General features: G+C 36.8%; 1 protein-coding gene across 1 annotated transcript in view; it reads right to left on the bottom strand.

Annotated features, from left to right (window-relative positions):
• Positions 1-1,325: 1,325 nt before the first annotated feature.
• The window catches only part of LOC107745037 (septin-7), a 50,934-nt gene continuing 31,352 nt past the window's right edge, over positions 1,326-20,907 (bottom strand). The window contains exons 3-12 of the mRNA XM_016558867.1: positions 16,242-16,342; positions 15,969-16,103; positions 13,840-13,957; positions 11,463-11,555; positions 9,590-9,686; positions 5,906-5,957; positions 5,223-5,348; positions 3,962-4,097; positions 3,712-3,857; positions 1,326-2,304 (exon numbers count right to left, since the gene is read on the bottom strand). Coding sequence (XP_016414353.1) covers positions 2,268-2,304; positions 3,712-3,857; positions 3,962-4,097; positions 5,223-5,348; positions 5,906-5,957; positions 9,590-9,686; positions 11,463-11,555; positions 13,840-13,957; positions 15,969-16,103; positions 16,242-16,342 — 1,041 coding nt within the window. The 3' untranslated portion in view covers positions 1,326-2,267. The remainder of the gene's footprint in view (positions 2,305-3,711; positions 3,858-3,961; positions 4,098-5,222; positions 5,349-5,905; positions 5,958-9,589; positions 9,687-11,462; positions 11,556-13,839; positions 13,958-15,968; positions 16,104-16,241; positions 16,343-20,907) is intronic.

Consider the following 20,907-nt stretch of genomic DNA (forward strand, 5'->3'; position numbering starts at 1 on the left):
TTTGCACTACAATCATTATATCTGCACTGTTTGTTTACTTCACTGGTTTGCACTCTATCTGCCATGTGCCCTGTGCTGCTTTATTTAAAAAAAATTTTTTTTACATGACCTTATTTGTTTATTTGTATAGTTGTATTTATATTTAATCTGTATCTATCTGTATTTTATGTTCTACTGTTAGTGTTATCTGTATGCACCAAGGGTCTGAGAGTAACGCAATTTCAATTCTCTGTGTGTATGTGCTGTACATGTGGAAGAATTGACAATAAAGCAGACTTGAACTTGAACTATTCGGAGAAAAAAAGAGTTTTCCCCATCACGCGATCACCTTAGCAGACGCAGTACGAGTGAAGTATCGGTATCGAATTTGTATAAAAATATATATTTGTAGATTGTTGGTTTCTGAAAATAAAACAAACAAAATATATTGAAATTGTTTTGTTTAAATATATTTGTATAAAAGTTTTAGATGGTAAAAACAAGAAAAACACACTTCATTGGAGAATTTGTAAAAAAAAAAATGTTGATTGTGGTTGTTGAAAACACAACAAAAATGTTATTTTCTTTCTTTCTTTTTTAGATTGTTTTTTTGTGGGTGCGTGCATGTGTTTGTGTTTCAGCAATCACCAACAAGAATACAAAACATAAACTCTTCAGGAGAATTTTTATAAAAACATGTTTAGATTGGTACTGTAGCTGCCAAAAGACAAAAAAACTTTGTATACTATTTTTATTTTTTTAAATATGTTTGTATAAAAATAAGTTATAGATTTGTGGTTACTGAAAACAAACACTTCATAGGAGAACTTGTATAAAAAATATTTTTAGAATAGTGGTTGCTGAAAATGAAACAAAACACAAAACAAAACCTAACAAACTTTTAAAAAGTAGTTTGTATATACACAAACATTTTAAATTGAGAGTTGGTTTAGGACATTTCTCCAAAAGTCTAATATTCAACTTTCAAAAATGTGATCATAATGAATGTAAAGTTGAAGAGGCAGCTCACCTATTTCACACAGTATTTGCTGCCCCCTTCCTGCCAAACCTGTTCCTGAACGAGACACGTCATGTCCTGGCCTTTATAAAGCTGCATTCACTGAGCTCAGTGCGCAGCATCTGTGGCATGTTGTCAATTACCACAATACCTCTGACTCCTCCGTATGAAATGTAATGCACATACAATAAACATCAATAGCCCAGCATTGTATTTCCCCCCTGTAAGCGTCAGTTACAACTACATACAGCGGTCAACACATCTTTTGTCTTGATTGACTTTTTCCATTAATGACAAGCAGCAAACAAAACAACTCATACTATTCAAATGGCATCATCACAACTTTATTTTGTGACTTTGTACAATAAAAATGAAAAAGCAAAACAAAGAGAAACAAAATGATAAAAAAGTTGCAGAAGTACATCACCGAGAGCTAAGCATGGTATCGGGGAGGCCAGCTCTGATGGGAACTCGTGCCTATAGAGAGAAAAACACACATCAACTGGCCAAGAACGCCAGCTCACTGTTCCTGAATCAGTTTACATGAGGAAGAGCAGGAAACATCGCATCAACAAATCTCTCACGTGTCATGAATCCTCTACTGCATAATGTCGATCCATGGACAAATCATGAGACATTCATAAAGGATGTGTAGATGCACAAGCATTTAAAACAGTGAACTGGAACTTTATATGAGAAACAAACTGACAAAATAATAGTAATTGAAAAACACATTTCATGAATGGCTAAGGTCCGTGGCTAAATAATTTAAATTACACAAATATTGGAAGAGCTTAACATTTCGGGAAGGGGAAAAGAAGAAGCCACAAAAAGGTCGTTGTTTAAAGGCCAGAAATGCCTGAGGTAAGATTCAGCCTTTATTGAGAGGAGGAGGAAGTGACCTCGGATCTAAAATCACTAAACAGACACACGGTGCAGGAGGGGAATTTGACGCTTTACAAATTCAAAATCCTAACAATATTGCATATCTCTGAGTTTGTATGTTTTATTTGTTTTACGCTCTCAGTTTCTGTGAGGTCTGGTGAATAAACCGATGCTTTAGATGTGGAAAAAGAGCCTAATGGGTGGACAGAGATAAGTGTTTCCAGGTCAGTGGGGCACACAGAGACACAGCGTCCCCACAAAAAAAACGAATGAAATAAAACAAAACCATAGGGCTTTATATAAATGTATGGTTTTGGTCGACAGACTGACTGAGGGTCCCGGCTGGTTTCATTGGCAACTAGGATGTGGTGATGGTCCAAGTGGTTTAAAAGATCTTCTTCTTTTTGTTCTTTTCCAAGGTCCTTTAGGATTGAAAATAAGAAAAATGGAAATTAGAGGAAATAAACATTGACAGGCACAATTTATAACATAACGAAATATGATTGTAAATGATTATACAATCTTTTAAATTATACTACTGGTCAAACGTTTGAAATAAAATATTTCAGTTTTTTTTTTAAAAGCGCCTTATTATAGTCAATATTATAGTGTTTTTTAATATTATGAAATGGTACAATTTAAAATAAATGTTTTCTATTTGACTACATGTTGAAATAGAATTTATTGCTGTGATCAAAGCTGAATTTTCAGCATCATTACTCCAGTCTTCAGTGTCACATGTTCCTTCAGAAATCATTCTAATATGATGCTCAAGAAACATTTCTGATTATTATCAATGTTGAAAACAGTTGTGCTGCTTTATATTTTTGTGGAATTAAAATTTCTTTAAAAAAATAAAATGTGTATTTTATTTAGTTATTTATTATCTATAATTATTTATCTGTTTAATATTTTTGTGGAAACTGTCAAACGCTACTTCTCAAAATAATAATAATAATACTTTCATTCAGCAAAGACACATTAAATTGACCGAAAGTGACAGTAAAGACATTTATAATGTTACAAAAGATTTCTATTTCAGATAAATGTCGCTCTTATAAACGTTCTATTCAAAGAATCCTGAACAAGTATTAAGCAGCCAAAAACATTGAAAATAATTATTATTATTAATAACTGGGCACCAATAATAATTAAGCAGCAAATCAGCATATTAGAGTGATTTCTGAAGGATCATGTGACACTGAAGATTGGAGTAATGATCCTGAAAATTCAGCTTTGATCACAGAAATAAATGACATTTTAAAATAAATAAATCAGAAAATATATATTTTAAACTGTAATACATTTGTAACAATTAAACAATTTCACAATTAAAAATTATTATATACACATTTATTCTAAACTTGGACATGCGGTATATATGGAACTATCCTTTTTAGGACTAAATAAGTAGTAGTAGTTATTTTTTTATTGCCATATGTCAGCTTTTAAGGCTATCTTCATGGCAAAAAACTTTAGTTACAAACACAAAATAAAACCAAAAATTATACAAGATTTTTAAAATTAACATACAATTAAAAAAAAAATCAGGTAAAATCTTACTAAACAAGTCCCTGAGTGAGCGTACTTCAATAAAAAGTTTTCTACTTGCATTAAAACCGGGACAGTCCAATAAAATATGTTTAATGGAAAAGGGGGGTCTTGCAGAAGATGCATAAAGTTGGGTCTTTCAGGACTAAGTAAAACACTACTACTACTAAGCTTGATGCAATGCATTCTGGGATTTCCTTATTCACAAAGGATGCATATGCAGTTCTCACTAGGTTTATCAGCAGCCCTCTGGTGTGTCTTTGTTAGCGTTTGTCTACCTGGAAGCGTCCAGCTTCTGCTGCTCCAGCATGCGTTGTTGGGCCTCCCAGCTGACCTTCTCCTCCTCGAGCTGACGTCTCTTCTCCTCCAGCTCCTTATGCTGGGCCTCCAGGTTCTTCCTCATCTGTTCATGACGCCGCTGCAGCTGAACAGACGAAACCACACCAGCAGAGGGAACTCAGACTCCATAACAATCATTTATGAAGAATACACAGCCTTCAGTTAACTGTTGGTGATTGCTGGTGGTACCTCTCCCTCAGAGTCTTTGAGTTTCTGGATCTTCTCCTTGACCTTCATCTCAAACACCTGCTCCATTTCCATCTCCATCTTCTTCATCTTCGTCACATGTTCTCTCCTCTCCTCCTCCATCTGTGCGAGTGGGCTCCTGTTCACATCCACACACACACACACACGAGCAAAAGCATCGCCCGGGCCGATGCACAACACACATTCATTAGACGGTTTACTCAAAGAGCACGATTGAGCTTTAGAGACAAACAGACCCGTGATGCAGGAGCAGTAGGGAAGAGAGGACCCTGCTGGGAAGACTTGAGGACCCAGTGCAATGAGGTTGAGTTAGTAAGCTGTACTGCAGCGGTGTTAGTGTGCAGCCGCAAGATCAACACCGCTCACATAGCACAAAGCCAACATCACTTATCAAACAATCACAGCAAATTAACATGTACTGCTAAATCACACACATAAGTAGTCAAGATTATAAACGGATCATCTGGAGCTGGATTATGGAGGACTGAAAGCCTGTACATACCAAGTCTTATGAGAATGGAGCAAACATTTAGGGAGCAGTATAGAGCATGAGTTTGAAGCACATTACCATTACTCTCTGGGAAAAAAAGGTGACACACATGGACGAAAGGAAAAATATATGTTTTTGCATGCTTTAATGCAAAAAGAAAGATAAACCAAAACAAATAAAATAAATAATAAAAAACAAAAGCCAGATCAAACAAAACAAAATAAAATAAACAACAAAATAAAACTAAGCAAAAATGAAAACAAAAATGTCCTACTCAATGATTTTTTTTTTTTTTTTTAGGATTTTTGAGATTAAAAAGATGGGGTTAGAAAAAAAATAATGTTAGCAGCTGAACAGCCCTTATGCTCTGGTTAAGATGGGGGCTCTTCAGACGGAGCCGTACACGCGTGACGGTGGAAGTGAATGGCCGTTAGCGAGCGTTTGGACTGTATTTGAGGGTTAGTGCCAGGTGTGTACCGAGGATGAACCGCTGTGACTGTTAGGAAGCCTGGATGTGTTGAGCAGCTCAGTATCACTGCGCTGACTTTAGCATTATTAGCATGTGTCAGTCTAGCTCTGGGATCCAGGTTTAGGCGTCTTTACACAATGATCCTTTATGGGCATATTATAACCACAGACATCTGCTTCATGTACAGTAAACGGACATCAGTAAACCGTATCGGTCATGTTTGTGTACACTTGAAGTAAGGCTTAAAATAGGCTCTGGAGCTTGTATTGGTGAAAAGCACTCACTTTGTGAGTTGGCCTTTGTTTTTGTTGTTGTCGACGCCGTTGTAAGTGACAGCGGCCAGTTTCCTGCTGCGATAGTTCTCGTAATGGACGTTGTTGGTCACGTCCTTCAGGTCCTGCATGTGAGTTCTGTGATTGAGGAGAACAAATAAATGACAGGTTTATATCACAGCATGTCCATCTCAGACATTAAAGACATTTAAAATGCTATTTCACATAAATGCTGTTCTTTCTATTAATCATGGCTTCCACAAAAATATGAAGCAGCACAACTGTTTTCAGCATTAATAGTAAGAAACGTTTCTTGAGCAGCAAATCAGCATATTAGAGTGATTTCTGAAGGATCATGTGACACTGAAGACTGGAGTAATGATGCTGAAAATTCAGCTTTGCATCACAGGAATAAATTACATTATAAAATGCATTCACATAGAAAACAGTTACTTTAAATTGTAATAATATTTCACAATATTAATATATTTCTGATCAAACAAATACTGCCTTGGTGAGCATAAGAGATTCTTTCAAACATACAGACCCCAAACTTTCGAAGAATAGTTTATTAGAGTAGGCCACAGATGCATGGCTCTAATACGGATGTTTCTGAAAGGTGATCTTGGAGGAATTATAAGAATTTGAGCTCCATCATCAGGTATAAGTGCTGGTGTAGAAGCACAGTTATGTACCTGATGAGCATGTTTCGAAGGATTGTGAAGTCACAGTGCTCCCCATTCTCCACTGAAAACAACAACAACAAAACCAGTGTATTAAAAGTGAATCAAGAAACAGCAACAGCATTACACTATAATATCCACCTCTTCCCATCCTGCAGTTAAAGATGACTACAACTTAAATAAAAAAAGATAATTTGGGGGAAGTTGTTCCAAGTTAGTAACTTTTGGGCTGAATGCCAATTTGCATGCTATTAATCATATATAATCACATTTAATTTTATGATATCAGACAGTGGGTTTTGTCACACTCCGTACCAATTCTTCATTGTTCGCACAGTACACACCTTGCATAGTGACTATTCTCACAGAAGTAAGCAAATTGGTATTAATATGGGTTTCATAATTACATACAGATATCAAATCGGGATTACATACAGATAATCTGGAGCTGAATTATGGAGGACTGAAAGCCTATATACAATAAAGTCTAATGCAAATAGATAATATAAAAATGTATACAAAAAGTAACATAGTCGTTAAAAACAAAACAAAAATCAATTGGAAACAATAAACACACCGACACACAAAAAAAATCCCAAACCAAGTCAAGTTTAACTAAACAAAAATAACCTAATTGTAAAAAACAAACAAAAAAACACACACAACCAATCTAAGTCAAAGACTATAGAATTACCCAAGACGTGTCACTCGTATAGTTTTGAATGGGGAAAAATGCAACGCTCAATATGGCCGCTCAATCGCAGGAAGCCCCGCCTTCTGAATTAAAGAGCCAATCGCTAATCGGTAAAGTCAGCGCGTCACTGCAGCTGCCGTTAGAAGTATCCCAGTTGCTATGGAAACAGTCAGCGCTCTGAGACGTGCGCTCAGGACTGCGCATGTGCACTGGCTGATCTAGCCTGAAAAATAAAGCAAGAAGCCGTGGTTTACAGTGAATTTATAACAGCTAAGGGGTAATAAAAACAGTATTCTTCCACCAAACAATGTAGTTCCTCAGAATCAGTTGTGGTTCCAACAAAGTGGTTGCCGAGCAACACACAGAAGTAAACAAAGGTGTATGTTTGTAGAGTAATTTACAACAGCTTCGAACGTGGCTCAGCCAATCAGAATCAAGAACCAGAACTATCCGTTTTATAACGCTATTTGAGCAAAAGAAACTACATTTATGACACAGTTGTCAGATTTCACGGGTGATTTCAAATATGAAATTTAATTGTAAGCTTAGTGAACAGTTTGGGAGAATTTAATGTTTCCCCATTCAAAGTGATAGGAGCTGCACTTTCATGGCCGAGAGGCGTTTCAAAGATGGCCACCGAGTGACATGACTGGCCTTAAAGGGACTTTGACTAAGTTAAGCTAAACAAAAATAACCTGCATAACAAAACAAATATCAATTACGCCCCCCCAAAAAAACTAAGCTAAACTAAACAAAAATAGCCTACTCGTTGAAAACAAAACAAAAATAAATTGCACCAAAACCACAAAAAACTCAAAAAACAAAACACAACCCAAACTAAGCTAAACAAGAAATGTAAACAAAAATAACCTAACGTTACTTGTTGAAAACAAAATCAATTGCACAAAAAAACACAAATCAAATGAAGCTAAACAGAAATAACCTGCTTGTTGAAAAAAACAAAAAACAAAAAAAACAAACAAAAAAAAACTAAGCCAAGTAAACAAAAATTAAAACAAAACAAAAAACTCCTTATTGAAACCAAAACAAAAAACAACAAAGTAAACCAAGCAAGATGCTTTAATAACTAGAGTTTGGACACTGCAGTTCAGGGTCCATAGGAACAAACTGGCATTTATGGTTCCTCTGCTACTGTAATGTATAAACTGACCAGCAGGCGGCACCTGATCTATCTCCTGCTGTGTGTGCGTCACTTATCGAATGAATGAAGCCGACCTCTCCCTCCTTCCCAACCACAGGCCATCTGTGTGCTTACATGCTGCTGAAAGCATCTCAGGCATTCAAACCTACCCTCTTAAAACAGATAACCACTGGATCCAAACACAGCAATCAAACCCACTGCCCTCCTGATCACACTTCATGTTTCTGTCTAGAGCTCTCTAGACACAATAACCCTGCTCTCAGTGCGGCTCGCTCCAGAGGATCTGGCTTAGCGACTCTGGTGTTATCAGAGGTCAAAGGTCTAGAAAGAAGGGGAAGTAGACGCAGGCATCAGCTCCAGCCAAACCGCTCCGGTGAGCGAGCAGATGTGACTAATCAAATCAGCATCTGATCTTCTGCTTCAAATGTCAAACATCACTGGACCTTCATCTTCAAAGCTTCATTGACGACTCCAGCCGTGCTCATAGTGGATACTGTATGTTCACGGCGGATCACGTGACCCGTTCCACAGGAGCTCTCGATCAAACGCCAAAACACACACACTTCCTGTTTGCAGATCTGCAGGCTTTCACTTACTGCACACCTTAGGGTGTTTATCACATGACCCTAAACACACTACGAGGACAAGCTTTTCATTATGCCTTTCACTTATAAGATGTCACTTGTTTATTCTTTCATTTCTGTAAGAGGCCTTTATTTAATTAACTAGCTCCAGTGTTGTTATTATTAACTACAAATATTAAAAAACACTTTTGCTAATTAAAATAAATATATGAAAAAATAAATAGACGAAAGTTTTTTGAACTGAAATAAGCTGAAGTAACGAAATAACACTAAAAAAGTAGAAATGTAAAAAGAAATAAAATTACAAAAAATTACAATAACATTTAAATAAACTAAAAATATAAAATAAAAGCAAACAAAAAAAAACTAAAACAGTAAATAAATAATGCTAAAATAACACCGGATTGCACCTCAGTTCAGAACTGAAAACGTTGCATTTCTTTATTAAACTAAAAACATGGCCTTAGTTATCAGCAAAAAAAGTTATTTCTGACACTAATAAAGTGATTATTTTGTTGCTAATGCTTGATTTTTATTGCAGATCCTAATTGGTCTGTGGTGTGCTAAGCTTAACTGGCAATTAATTAAAGACATTACCAAAACAACAACAAATCAGCTGAAGCCCTTTGACCTAAAATATTTACTTGAAGTTAATATTTCTGTTAAATAGTTCTCTTTGTACCTGTATGTCATGTGGCCATTAACTGACATTAAACAAAAATATAAAAAAATAAACATTTAAAAAATATTTAAAATATATATATATATTTTGTTCATTTTAAATATTACATTGTTTTATTTATTAGCTTTTCATCAAATCAAAAACTCCCTATAGTTCCCTCACAAAGCCCAGTTTTGGGAAACCCTAAATTAAGTTATAATTAAAATGATAATAAATCAAATTATAAAGCTATACTGACCAATAATCTAAAAAAAAAAGAAGTCACTGGCAGAGTCCGCCCTGAATGATTCAGTGGAGGCTAGACATCGTCTGGTGAACGTGTCACAAGCTCAAGCTTTCTGTGCTGTCACTGGTCAGACAGACTGTTTTATCACATTCAAACAGCACAATGAGAGGTGCATTACGGTCCGGAGCACAAACGGTGTGGGACGGCAACAATAGCCTTAGCAAACATCACTAATGAAGCCAAACAACTACATTTAGATCAGTCCGACTCAGATCTGCTGTGAACCAGGTAGATCAACAGCCTCAGGGTCACACACACACGAAGAGGAGGTGACCTTTCACCCCTTACCTTCTGCCACGCCCCAGGGGTACTGCCTGCCCCGTACACGCTTCCCATTGACCTCGATGATGGTGTTACTGCCCACCACAGCCAGCGGCAGACGGTCCTGAGGGACACAAATCACACAGACATGTTCAGAGAGAGAGGTGCTGGGAACATCTGGTGACTGATATTGATTCTCAATGTGTGTGTGTGTGTGTGCGGGGCAATGATGATAATGCGCTCTTTCAGTGAGTGTGACTCTGACCCATTTCCCTGGTGGGCCTAATTAGAGAGCCAATTTTTGAGTAGTTAGTGCACTCTGAGTAGGGTTATCATCAACTAAAACTAAAACTGCTTCAAAGAAAATAAACATGAAATTAAATCAAATATTAAAAACGAACTTATTTCAGCTATATAGACGTAAAAAACGAACACAAATGACAACAAAATTATTAAAACTTTAAATTGAAATGAAAACAGAAATATAAAAATAAAATGAATTCAAAACATTAACAAGAACTCTAATACTAAAATAACACTGACTCTTTCCACAAAATCAGTCCACTAGTGAGCTTCTCTAGTGAGTGGTGCTTTATCATAAAACTGAACTTGTCTATCACTGCGTCCTAACCAGGTGTGACTTAGTGTTTAGCTAGTTGCCAGTTTTTTCTTCTAATGTTTATACTTATTTTCGCTTTATTTCAATGAACAAAAATGCTTTTTATCAGTTTGAGTTAACAATAACAGCACTGATCCCATCTATTTAAACTTCCACAATCATAGTCTCATTGCTCCTGGGAGCGGTGTTTAGATGAGTATTTAATATGTGCCGCACACTATACTTTCAACACAACAAACGCACAATTTATGTTTTTACTCATGTCACACCTTGACTAAAACAGATTTCCACTTCAAAGAAGTTGGAGCCCCGGAGGACAGCCAGCTATTACATAATCGTCATGGACCGATGGCAATTGGATGGTTGAACAGCTAGTGGTAAGTTTTCTGGATGGTTAACACCGTGTCCTAACTACACGCGACGCCGCGACACACGATAAAAGGTATCTTTTCCATGTTAATCGGAGTTTTTGTCCTAACTAGCCGCGAAGGCCACACGCGAAATTTCTAATTTAGAAACTGTTTCTATTTCCGCGACATCACGGCTGGAACAACAACATACAAACTATATGACAGTAGATAATCTCAGGTGATTATGTGCTTTATTCAAAGTTAAACGCCTCTAATATGAGTTTAAATTAGGGCTGGACAATAATTCAATATCAATATGTATCGCGATATAATTTTTTTCAATAACGGTGATATGATTTTTAAACACATTTCCGATATTTCGATATACAGTGGGTACGGAAAGTATTCAGACCCCCTTAAATTTTTCACTCTTTGTTATATTGCAGCCATTTGCTAAAATCATTTAAGTTATTTTTTTTTCCTCATTAATGTACACACAGCACCCCATATTGACAGCTGTTAACAAGGTTTAATATTTATGAATTCGATTATAAACGTATCCATTTGTTGCAAGAGCAGTGCGCTTCCAGAGAGAGCCCGCCCACACACGCTTCTGATTGGCTGTGATATTTGATTGATTCTCAGTGTCGCGTCGTGTCTGGTGTGGACACCCAAATTGCTTGTCGCTGGAATCTTGTCACGTCGCGTGTAGTTAGGACACGGTGTGATGCTGGTGAGCTGATTTAAACCACTGAAACAATCTCCAAAACACCTTTGTTTTGGCCAGATTTTGTCTGAAATCACACCCATTCTGCCTTCAATTTCATTTGAAATCTACTGGGGCCTTAAAACCATCTAGTCATTCAGATTACCACCAATTAGTAAATCTTGAAAAAAAAAATCATTCATTAACTTTCGTAACCAAACAAACCTTAATCTTCTTGACTAGCTTGCTCTCCTCCTCGTCATCAGTCTCCGGGAACTCATAGATTTTGATCTTATGTTCCTGGATCTCTCTCATTATCTGGGAAAAGAGGAAAACAAAAGGACAGAGGGAAAAATAAAGCATTAAATTGGTGCTGACAAGTAAAAAGACCTGCTATCTCCCAGCAGGCTCTATGGGCTCTCAGTGTCACTGGTTTGCGATTGCATTGACTCTCTAAGGAGTCAGCATAAAAACCATGTGTGGACAGATTTATCTGTAGTATGATGAGTTCTCACTGCAGCCGCCGTTCGCAACACCCCAACACTGCGACACACACACACACACACACACACACACACACACACACACACACACGATGCTTCAGCTGGTTTGCAGATGTTGCAACTGTCCCACATGCATCATTTGAAACACTGGGAATGCTTTCATGATGCTGAGATGCAACATAACTCCTGCGTCTCATAACATAACTGCGAGGGCAGTTAATATCAAACTGAATGGAGGCTGAATGTTTGTTTATGCACATAAAACAGTATCAAGTTTACCTTGGGGATTATATAATGGAAAACAAGATTTTCTTAGCTTTACGAAATAAAGCAATGTACTATGTACACATGGGCTCTGTTCCAAAACCTAGTGAGCTGCCAAACTAGACAGCATTTTAAGGCATCATAGGTGCAAAATGCTTACACAAAGGCTATTAAAAATAATTATGTGTTAAAATATATTGTTTTAATTTAAACCAGCACTGCATGTATCCTTTGAGAAGGCAATCCCAGATCAGAAAATCAAGAATTTTTAATTTAGTACTAAAAATTATGAATAAAAATTTATGAAAATTAATTTCATCCATTTAAAATTAGTTATTTTAACCAATATTGCACACACACACACACACACACTTTATTTATATTTAAATAAATAAATAAATGCTGGTCAAACTGAATATTGTTGTAAGATAATATTGTACAATTTTTGCTGTAATGTCTCACTTTGATGCAGAATTCTTAGATGTTGCTATTAAACCTTTAAGTTTTGGCAGAAAACTGGAGGAATATTCCTGTGTTTCTGTTTGCAATTACCAGAATTTTTGTAATTTGCTCTGTTACATTTGTAAAATAACTTGTAGTGGTTTAAAATGTTTGGAATGATGTGAATGTAAATTATTTAGCAACCTGCGCCGCATAATTTAAGAAAACTGTTCTGATACTGTTGAAAGTATACATTTATTAAATTCCATCCCATTTATTGTTAAATACTGAACAATAATGTGACTCTGACTGCATTTAGATTAAATGACACTAACAACCTATTTAGGATTCACTCACATGGCAAGAACGTTAAACTCCTTTCACAGCCAGATTATGACTAAGGATCATAAAGAGGGAGGAAATTTATTCTAAAAAACAAAAAACTGAATTATGTTTTTTGGGCAAGAAACCTTCTTATAGGTGGACTTCAGGGGGGAAAACCCCTCAAATCTGCAGGTAGTGAGTTTGGCGTTAGCATGCGATCACTCTCACCTGCTTCTTGAACTGTTGGCACTCCTCTGGAGTCAGTGTGTCTGCTTTGGCGATGAGTGGGATGATGTTCACTTTTTCATGTAACCGTTTCATGAACTCAATATCCAGTGGTTTCAGTCTGACAGACAGAGAGAGAGAGAGAGAGAGAGAATGTGAGGGTTTAATGTTTCAAACTAAACACTGAGCGTAAGTCCAAAACACACACACACACACACATTTTATTTATATTTAAATAAATAAATAAATGCTGGTCAAACTGAATATTGTTGTAAAATAATATTGTACAATCACTCTCACCTGCTTCTTGAACTGTTGGCACTCCTCTGGAGTCAGTGTGTCTGCTTTGGCGATGAGTGGGATGATGTTCACTTTTTCATGTAACCGTTTCATGAACTCAATATCCAGTGGTTTCAGTCTGACAGACAGAGAGAGAGAGAGAGAGAGAGAGTGGTTTAAAATGTTTGGAATGATGTGAATGTAAATTATTTAGCAACCTGCGCCGCATAATTTAAGAAAACTGTTCTGATACTGTTGAAAGTATACATTTATTAAATTCCATCCCATTTATTGTTAAATACTGAACAATAATGTGACTCTGACTGCATTTAGATTAAATGACACTAACAACCTATTTAGGATTCACTCACATGGCAAGAACGTTAAACTCCTTTCACAGCCAGATTATGACTAAGGATCATAAAGAGGGAGGAAATTTATTCTAAAAAACAAAAAACTGAATTATGTTTTTTGGGCAAGAAACCTTCTTATAGGTGGACTTCAGGGGGGAAAACCCCTCAAATCTGCAGGTAGTGAGTTTGGCGTTAGCATGCGATCACTCTCACCTGCTTCTTGAACTGTTGGCACTCCTCTGGAGTCAGTGTGTCTGCTTTGGCGATGAGTGGGATGATGTTCACTTTTTCATGTAACCGTTTCATGAACTCAATATCCAGTGGTTTCAGTCTGACAGACAGAGAGAGAGAGAGAGAGAGAGAATGTGAGGGTTTAATGTTTCAAACTAAACACTGAGCGTAAGTCCAAAAGCAGGCGCACAGGTCTCTCTGTAGAGCAGCAGTGAGGGATCACATTCACACTGCTGTTTGGCAGCTTGGCTGAACTTATAGCTCGGCTTGTAGTAAAGCCACATGTGCTGCAAGAAGAGCAATAAATAAACGGCAGGAAAATAATTTGTGCCTGTCAAATAAGGCCATTGTGATGTTCACAGCTTTAGCCATTGTACACGTACACACACACACACACACACACACACACACACACACACACACACACGATTCGATTCAACAGGTGAAAAGCTTTTTTTTGTCTTAACTAAATTGAGGTTATATTATACGTTTCAAATATACAGTGTACTGTGACATTTTATTAGATTGACATTCTGAGGAACTGGGAGGAGGAATTCAAAGGTAGGATTAATGATTTTTGGCATCTCATACTTTGAAAAACACTTAAATATAAATGTGACATTTACATTTTCTGAAAATGTAACTGGTGCTTTCCCATTCAAAACGTACTGTGCTGGGGCCATGCCAATGTGCTGGGGGTTTCTGAGTGGTTGCCAAGACATTGCTATAAGGGTTGCTAAAGTGTTTTGAGTGATGGTAAAGGAGTTGCTATATGGGTTCTAGAGTGTTCAGAGTATTGTAAGTTAGTAAGTTCATTACTACGGTGGTTTTTAGCACATAGCTACTGTATGTGGTTATGTAATGGCTCGAGTCAAAAGAGTTCAGCTGCAAGTCTCGTAAAAATTCTTGTCCAGGGTGTCTACAGATATGAACAAGTTAAATTTAAGACTTTTTAAGACCTTTTTAATACCACCTTATGTGAAATTTAACATAGAAATACACTAAACTTAAACAGCAATTGATAATGTAATAAAATCAGAAGAATCATTTGCGCGTTTTGATGTGTGATTATATTTTGTCACTTAAGTTTTAATCAGGCTATTAGTCCTGTCGGGCAAGTACATTTAAGGCCTTATTTTAGGAAAACTTTATTTAAGACATTTTAAGACTTTTTAAGGCCTTATTTTAGGAAAACTTTATTTAAGACATTTTAAGACTTTTTAAGGACCCGCGGCCACCCTGTTGTCCCTAGGTTTGGCTCAAGCCCTTCTTTCAAAACTAAACCAAACCAAACAAAAACACCAAACAAGCCAAATCAAAACAAAACATAAAACACTTTCAAAAGCCAAGAAAACAAAACCACCACACAAATCAAACAAACCAAACAAAAAAAGCACCAAACAAATCAAACCAACCATACCAAATCAAAACTAAACACACCAAACCACCCAAACAAAACACAAAACAATACAAAACATAAAACACTTCCAAAAGCCACCAAACAAAACACCAGACAAACCACCAAAACAAATCAACCAAACTAAGCCAAAACAAAAAAGCACCAAACAAATAAAACCAACCAAATCAAAACTAAACACACCAAACCAAACCAAACCAAAACACACACAACAATACAAAACATATCACTTTCAAAAACCACCAAACAAACCACCAGACAAACCACCAAGCAAATCAACCAAACCAAACCAAACCAAACAAATAGCACAAAAACAAATAAAAAACACAGCAAACCAAATAAAAACAAAACAAAAAACACCAAAACAAAACAAAGTACACCAAACAATACAAAACATAAAACACTTTCAAAAGCCAAGAAAACCAACCACCAGACAAACCAAAACAAATCAAAACTTAACACATCAAACCAAACCACCCAAACAAAAAACACCAAACACACCAAACTAAAATCAAAACAAAACGCACTTCTCCCAACATGTCTCATTGTTTGAGATATTAAACAGGGTTAGGAGTTTGTTCCTCAAGTATGGCATCACTTTAGAGCTCACCTCTAAAAGCCCCTCCTCAGCAGAAATACAAGCCAAAAATACAGAGGGTTTGTGTGCGTTTAATGCTTGAAAAGGAGTGCCTACCCATGACCAGAGGGTGCGATGAAGTACAGACAGCAGTGCACTCGGCTGTCGGGCATCTGGCGTCGATTGACGCGTGACTCTGCGTTGAGGTAATCCTCAAACTTGCTGTCGATGTGATCGATGACGGGCTGCCAGCTACAGGACACACAACCGACATTTCAGAGTCAACAACATGCAAATGTAATATAAACAAACCAGCCATCCTTCATTTATTAAACACCAATATGAGGAGACTCCCAGATAACATGCAAAAAATAAAGAAATCACGCTTACCAGTTACTGTTATCCACAGCATCTCCGAACCCTGGCGTGTCCACGATGGTGAGCAGCAACTGAACTCCACCCTCTTTAATCAGCACCTTGGACTGCTCAACCTAAAAATTAAAAAATAAAAAATAAATTAAATAACTACTAGCCAAACACAAAAATTAAGTCACAAATGGCGATTTCCAAGTTCATTCAGTGCAAAAATAAAATAATAAAAAATGTTAATAAAAATAAATAAATAAAATAACAGTGATATAAAAGTAAAGCATGAAAAATAAAATAAAATAAAATCACTTATTTTCAATGCAATTGTATGTAGCCTCTATGTACTCAAAAACCAACATTATGTTCTGCTAAATGCCTTTCTTGAATGCCAGTTTTAAACACATGATCTGGAAGCTAACATTTGGTTGACAAGTTTTCTTATTGGTTGACAAGTTTTGTACTTAGGTATAAGGTGTTCTTGTTAAAATTTTGTATTGAAAATTGACAAAAAAAACAATTAAGACTTGATGTAAATCATAATGCTAACATAAAAGTCCTAAACTGAGAGCAGTATTTGACTGAAATATGACACAAAATAAGAAAATGAAGAAAACCCTAGATCTACATGAATTAGCTTTTTAAACACATGATCTGGAAGCTAACATTTGGTTGACAAGTTTTGTACTTAGATATAAGGTGTTCTTGTTAAAATTTTGTATTGAAAATTGACAAAAAAAACAATTAAGACTTGATGTAAATCATAATGCTAACATAAAAGTCCTAAACTGAGAGCAGTATTTGACTGAAATATGACACAAAATAAGAAAATGAAGAAAACCCTAGATCTACATGAATTAGCTGTTTTCAGAGAACTGTGGGGCAGATATGCAAACAGCACGAGGGCCAACACTCGTGACAAGCACATACGCTCAGGTTTCCATTCAATCATGAAGTCAATATCAGGGCCTGCAGGGCTCAAAACAACCATTCAGAGGTTTTCTGTTCACATTGAAGAGCAGCACAAAAGGGAAAGCAAAGATTTTCTCGTTCTAATATAAGCCAGGACATTCTGAACACTTTACCTACATTAATGTGGAACAGCTGATTTAACCAAAAGTTATTCAACTTTGGCATGAAACTTGCTCTATGGACATGAATGATACCTCAAGTCATGCTGAGAAACTCTTCTATTGTTACTCCCCTTTTCCCTTTGACTGACCACACTGGGGTCATAACATTAAGTGGAGCTTTAAATCGAAGGATCATATTTAAATATATTGTGAAGCAGTCGGCGCTCAACAGATTCAGCCCACATGTGTGCAACCTCAGCTAAAACAAGCTCAAGCCCACACCTTTCCATGTGCATCATAAAGCGGCTGTGGTCTGAGACTGTGGCTTCTGGGTTTGGGTTGTTCAGGGATGCATTTTATGATTTCCTCCTAAACAGCCCTCAGCGTTCCACAGCTCAGACGGACACCACAATTTACAAAAGCAATAAAAATATTGGTATCGGTACTCGGTATCGGCAAGTACCAAAAATAAAAGTATCGTATCGGGCGAGTACTGGAAAAAGTGGTATCGGTGCATCCCTAATTTTTATTTTATAATTTTATAAAATAAAGTTAACTTTTACCATTTAATCAAAATATATATATATATTTTTTGCATTCAAATGGAAGAAAGAAATCAATATGGGTTTAAAACATCATGAGGGCAAGTAAATACTGAAAGGAAAGTTGAATTTTTGGGTGAATATCATCCTTCTAAATATGCGCTCTCCCCCTCAGGTATAATAAAAGTAGCCTACTAAGGAAAAAACACGTAACTTGAGAGCACATTGGCAAATCCTGCTACATTTCTTTCTTCTCAGTGGAAGTGTTGTTTTCAAAACCATTAGCACTAGCTGAGAGGCCATGGGGATGTTTTGGAAACATGAGCGAGATGATGTGCTAAAGCGTACGTGCAGCCACCGCAGATCTGTCATTCTGTAAATTACCAACTCCACAGAAACAGGGAAAGAAAAAAGTCAGAAATGAGGCCAAGAATGCAGGAGAAATGGCTCCATCAGGAGGTGGTTGGCTGTGGAATGCAAACAGTCGTTTTGCAGGCGAGCGTGACGATGCCTGCTGCCTCACACCTGTTGCGGGGCGTGTGGAGGATTCCTGCGAGTTACTATCTGCAGTGAGCAGGTGATCTCTGATTCTTCACACTCCACCACTCTGCTCGTTGTGGTTCAACGGATCACAGATCTCACGGTTCGGATCACATTACGGTTTTTGACCCACGAATCGGATCATTTTTCGGATCAGCAAGAAAAGAAAATATTTCAATTTAACTTGCTTTCCATTTATTACTTAAAGCGAAGTACTTCTTTGATACCACAGCAAATACTACTAGATTAATGAAGAAAGTTTAAACATGATTAAAGAGACAAGAGAACAGCCAATAAAAATAAGAACAAATACACAAATTACAAGCATAGATAAATACAACAGAATATGTTACAAATACTGCTGAGCATTCCACTCATGTCTGTCTCTGACCTCACCAACATATAGTCATGTGAAAAAGTTAGGACACCCTATTGATTTCCATGGTTTTCCAGATTAGGACATAATACAAAATTATCTGGTCCTTGGCAGGTCTTAAATTTTGGAAAATAAAACCTCAGATGAATAACAACACATGACATATTGCACAATGTCATTATTTATTTAAAGGGGTCATATGACGTTGCTAAAAAGAACATTATTTTGTGTCTTTGGTGTAATACAATGTGTTTATGGGGTTTAATAACAAATTATTTTCCACATACTGTACATTATTGTTGCTCCTCTATGCCCCGCCTTTCTGAAATGCGTCGATTTTTACAAAGCTCATCGGTCTGAAAAGCAAGGCGTGCTCTGATTGGCCAGCTATCCAGTGCGTTATGATTGTGTGATGCTGTGTGTCCTGGCGCGACGAGACAAAACCAATAAAACCCATTACAAATGATTCATTTGTTGCATCCAGTGGGGACATAATTACGTATTATAATGACTTATATTGTCTTTTTACGCATTGCATTGCGTATCGCGCCACATAAACATAAAACCATTTGTCTGCATTTGTGAGAAACGACAAAAAACAAGCACTACACTACACTGCTCAAAACTCGTCATTGAATCATCAGTGGCAAATTCTTTAAATATGAAAACATACTTACAGGTTGTGAGTCAGAACAGTTGGCATTGTAGGTTCAGGAAACAGTCCTCTGTAAAATGCGTTGCACACACACGAATATTTGGGTTGAACTGTTCTGGAACAGTGTTGTAAATACAACTTAACCACTGATTTCTAGTCGTGTCCTCTTTTGGAAGACCAAACAAAGTAGTTTCGCTTTCACAACGAAACACAGCGTCTCCACGACATGGCGGCAGCGGCAGCAACAATACTACAGCGAGAATCAAAGTTACTCCTTTCTTTGCGTGAACATTTGGGCGGTGTTATGCAAATCTTCCCACACAGTGACGTAGACATGTGGGGGCGTGTTTAAACGAGGCGTTTTAGGAGGGCGTGGACCAGTCTTAACTTTTATAAAGAATATCTCTTTGGGTTTGAGACTTTAGTCTTTGCAACTTTAGGGATCGTATCTATTCACTAACAGCTTGTAACACTCCAAAGAGACTGTAAATCACCAACTCCATATAGAAAAGTATTCTAGAGTCAAATGTGAGGCCATCTGTCTGACAGCTAAAGCTTGGCAAAGATTGGGTCATGCAACAGGACAATGATCTCGAGCACACCAGCAAATCTACAACAGAACGGCTGAAAAGAAGAGAATCAAGGTGTTTCGATACCCCAATCAAAGTCCAAGACCTCATCCTGACTGAAATGCTGTGGTGAGAGCTGTGCATAAACAAATGCCCACAAACCTCAATGAACTGGAGCAATGTTACAAAGAAGAGTGGGCCAAAATTCCTCCAGAACGATGTGAGAGACTGATAAAGTCATACAGAAAATGATTACTTCAAGTTATTGCTGCTAAAAGTGGATGCACAGGCAATTGAATCATAGGGTGTGCTAACTTTGTCACCCATGGCTTTTCCATCTTTGCTTTATTTTTGTTAAATAAATAGCACAGGTAATTGAATCATAGGGTGTGCTAACTTTGTCACCCATGGCTTTTCCATCTTTGCGCAATTTTTGTTAAATAAATAACGACATGGTGTGATATGTCATGTGATGTTGTTCATCTGAGGATTTATATTCCAAATTTTAAGACCTGACAAGGACCAGATAATTTTTTTATGATACAGAAAACCATGGAATTCAATAGGGTGTCCTAACTTTTTCATATGACTGTATATCATACTGCTGACCTCTGACCTTTAATGCTCACTACTAGCAAAGGGGCAGAGACCTGGGGCCAGATTCACCAAACATGCTTCAGAATAAAAATCTTTATAACTGCCATTTTCTTCTTATTTTCTAACCTAAGAAAAAAAGTTAAGAATATTTTAAAATTGTTCTTAAGAATGTTTTAAAGAATTGTTTTTCTTAAGATTGTTCTTAAGACAAAACAGCCAATATTTTATTAATAGGCATGCTAATAAGCAACTAGTTAATAGTGAGAATTGGTCCCTATACTAAATTGTTACCCAAAACTTGATTCAAATTCTTGAAAAGAATCTTCTTAAAGGGGTGG

The sequence above is a fragment of the Sinocyclocheilus rhinocerous genome, unplaced genomic scaffold (genome assembly GCF_001515625.1).
Source record: "Sinocyclocheilus rhinocerous isolate Xijiao unplaced genomic scaffold, SAMN03320098_v1.1 scaffold438, whole genome shotgun sequence".
In the NCBI taxonomy this organism is placed as follows: Eukaryota; Metazoa; Chordata; class Actinopteri; order Cypriniformes; family Cyprinidae; genus Sinocyclocheilus; species Sinocyclocheilus rhinocerous.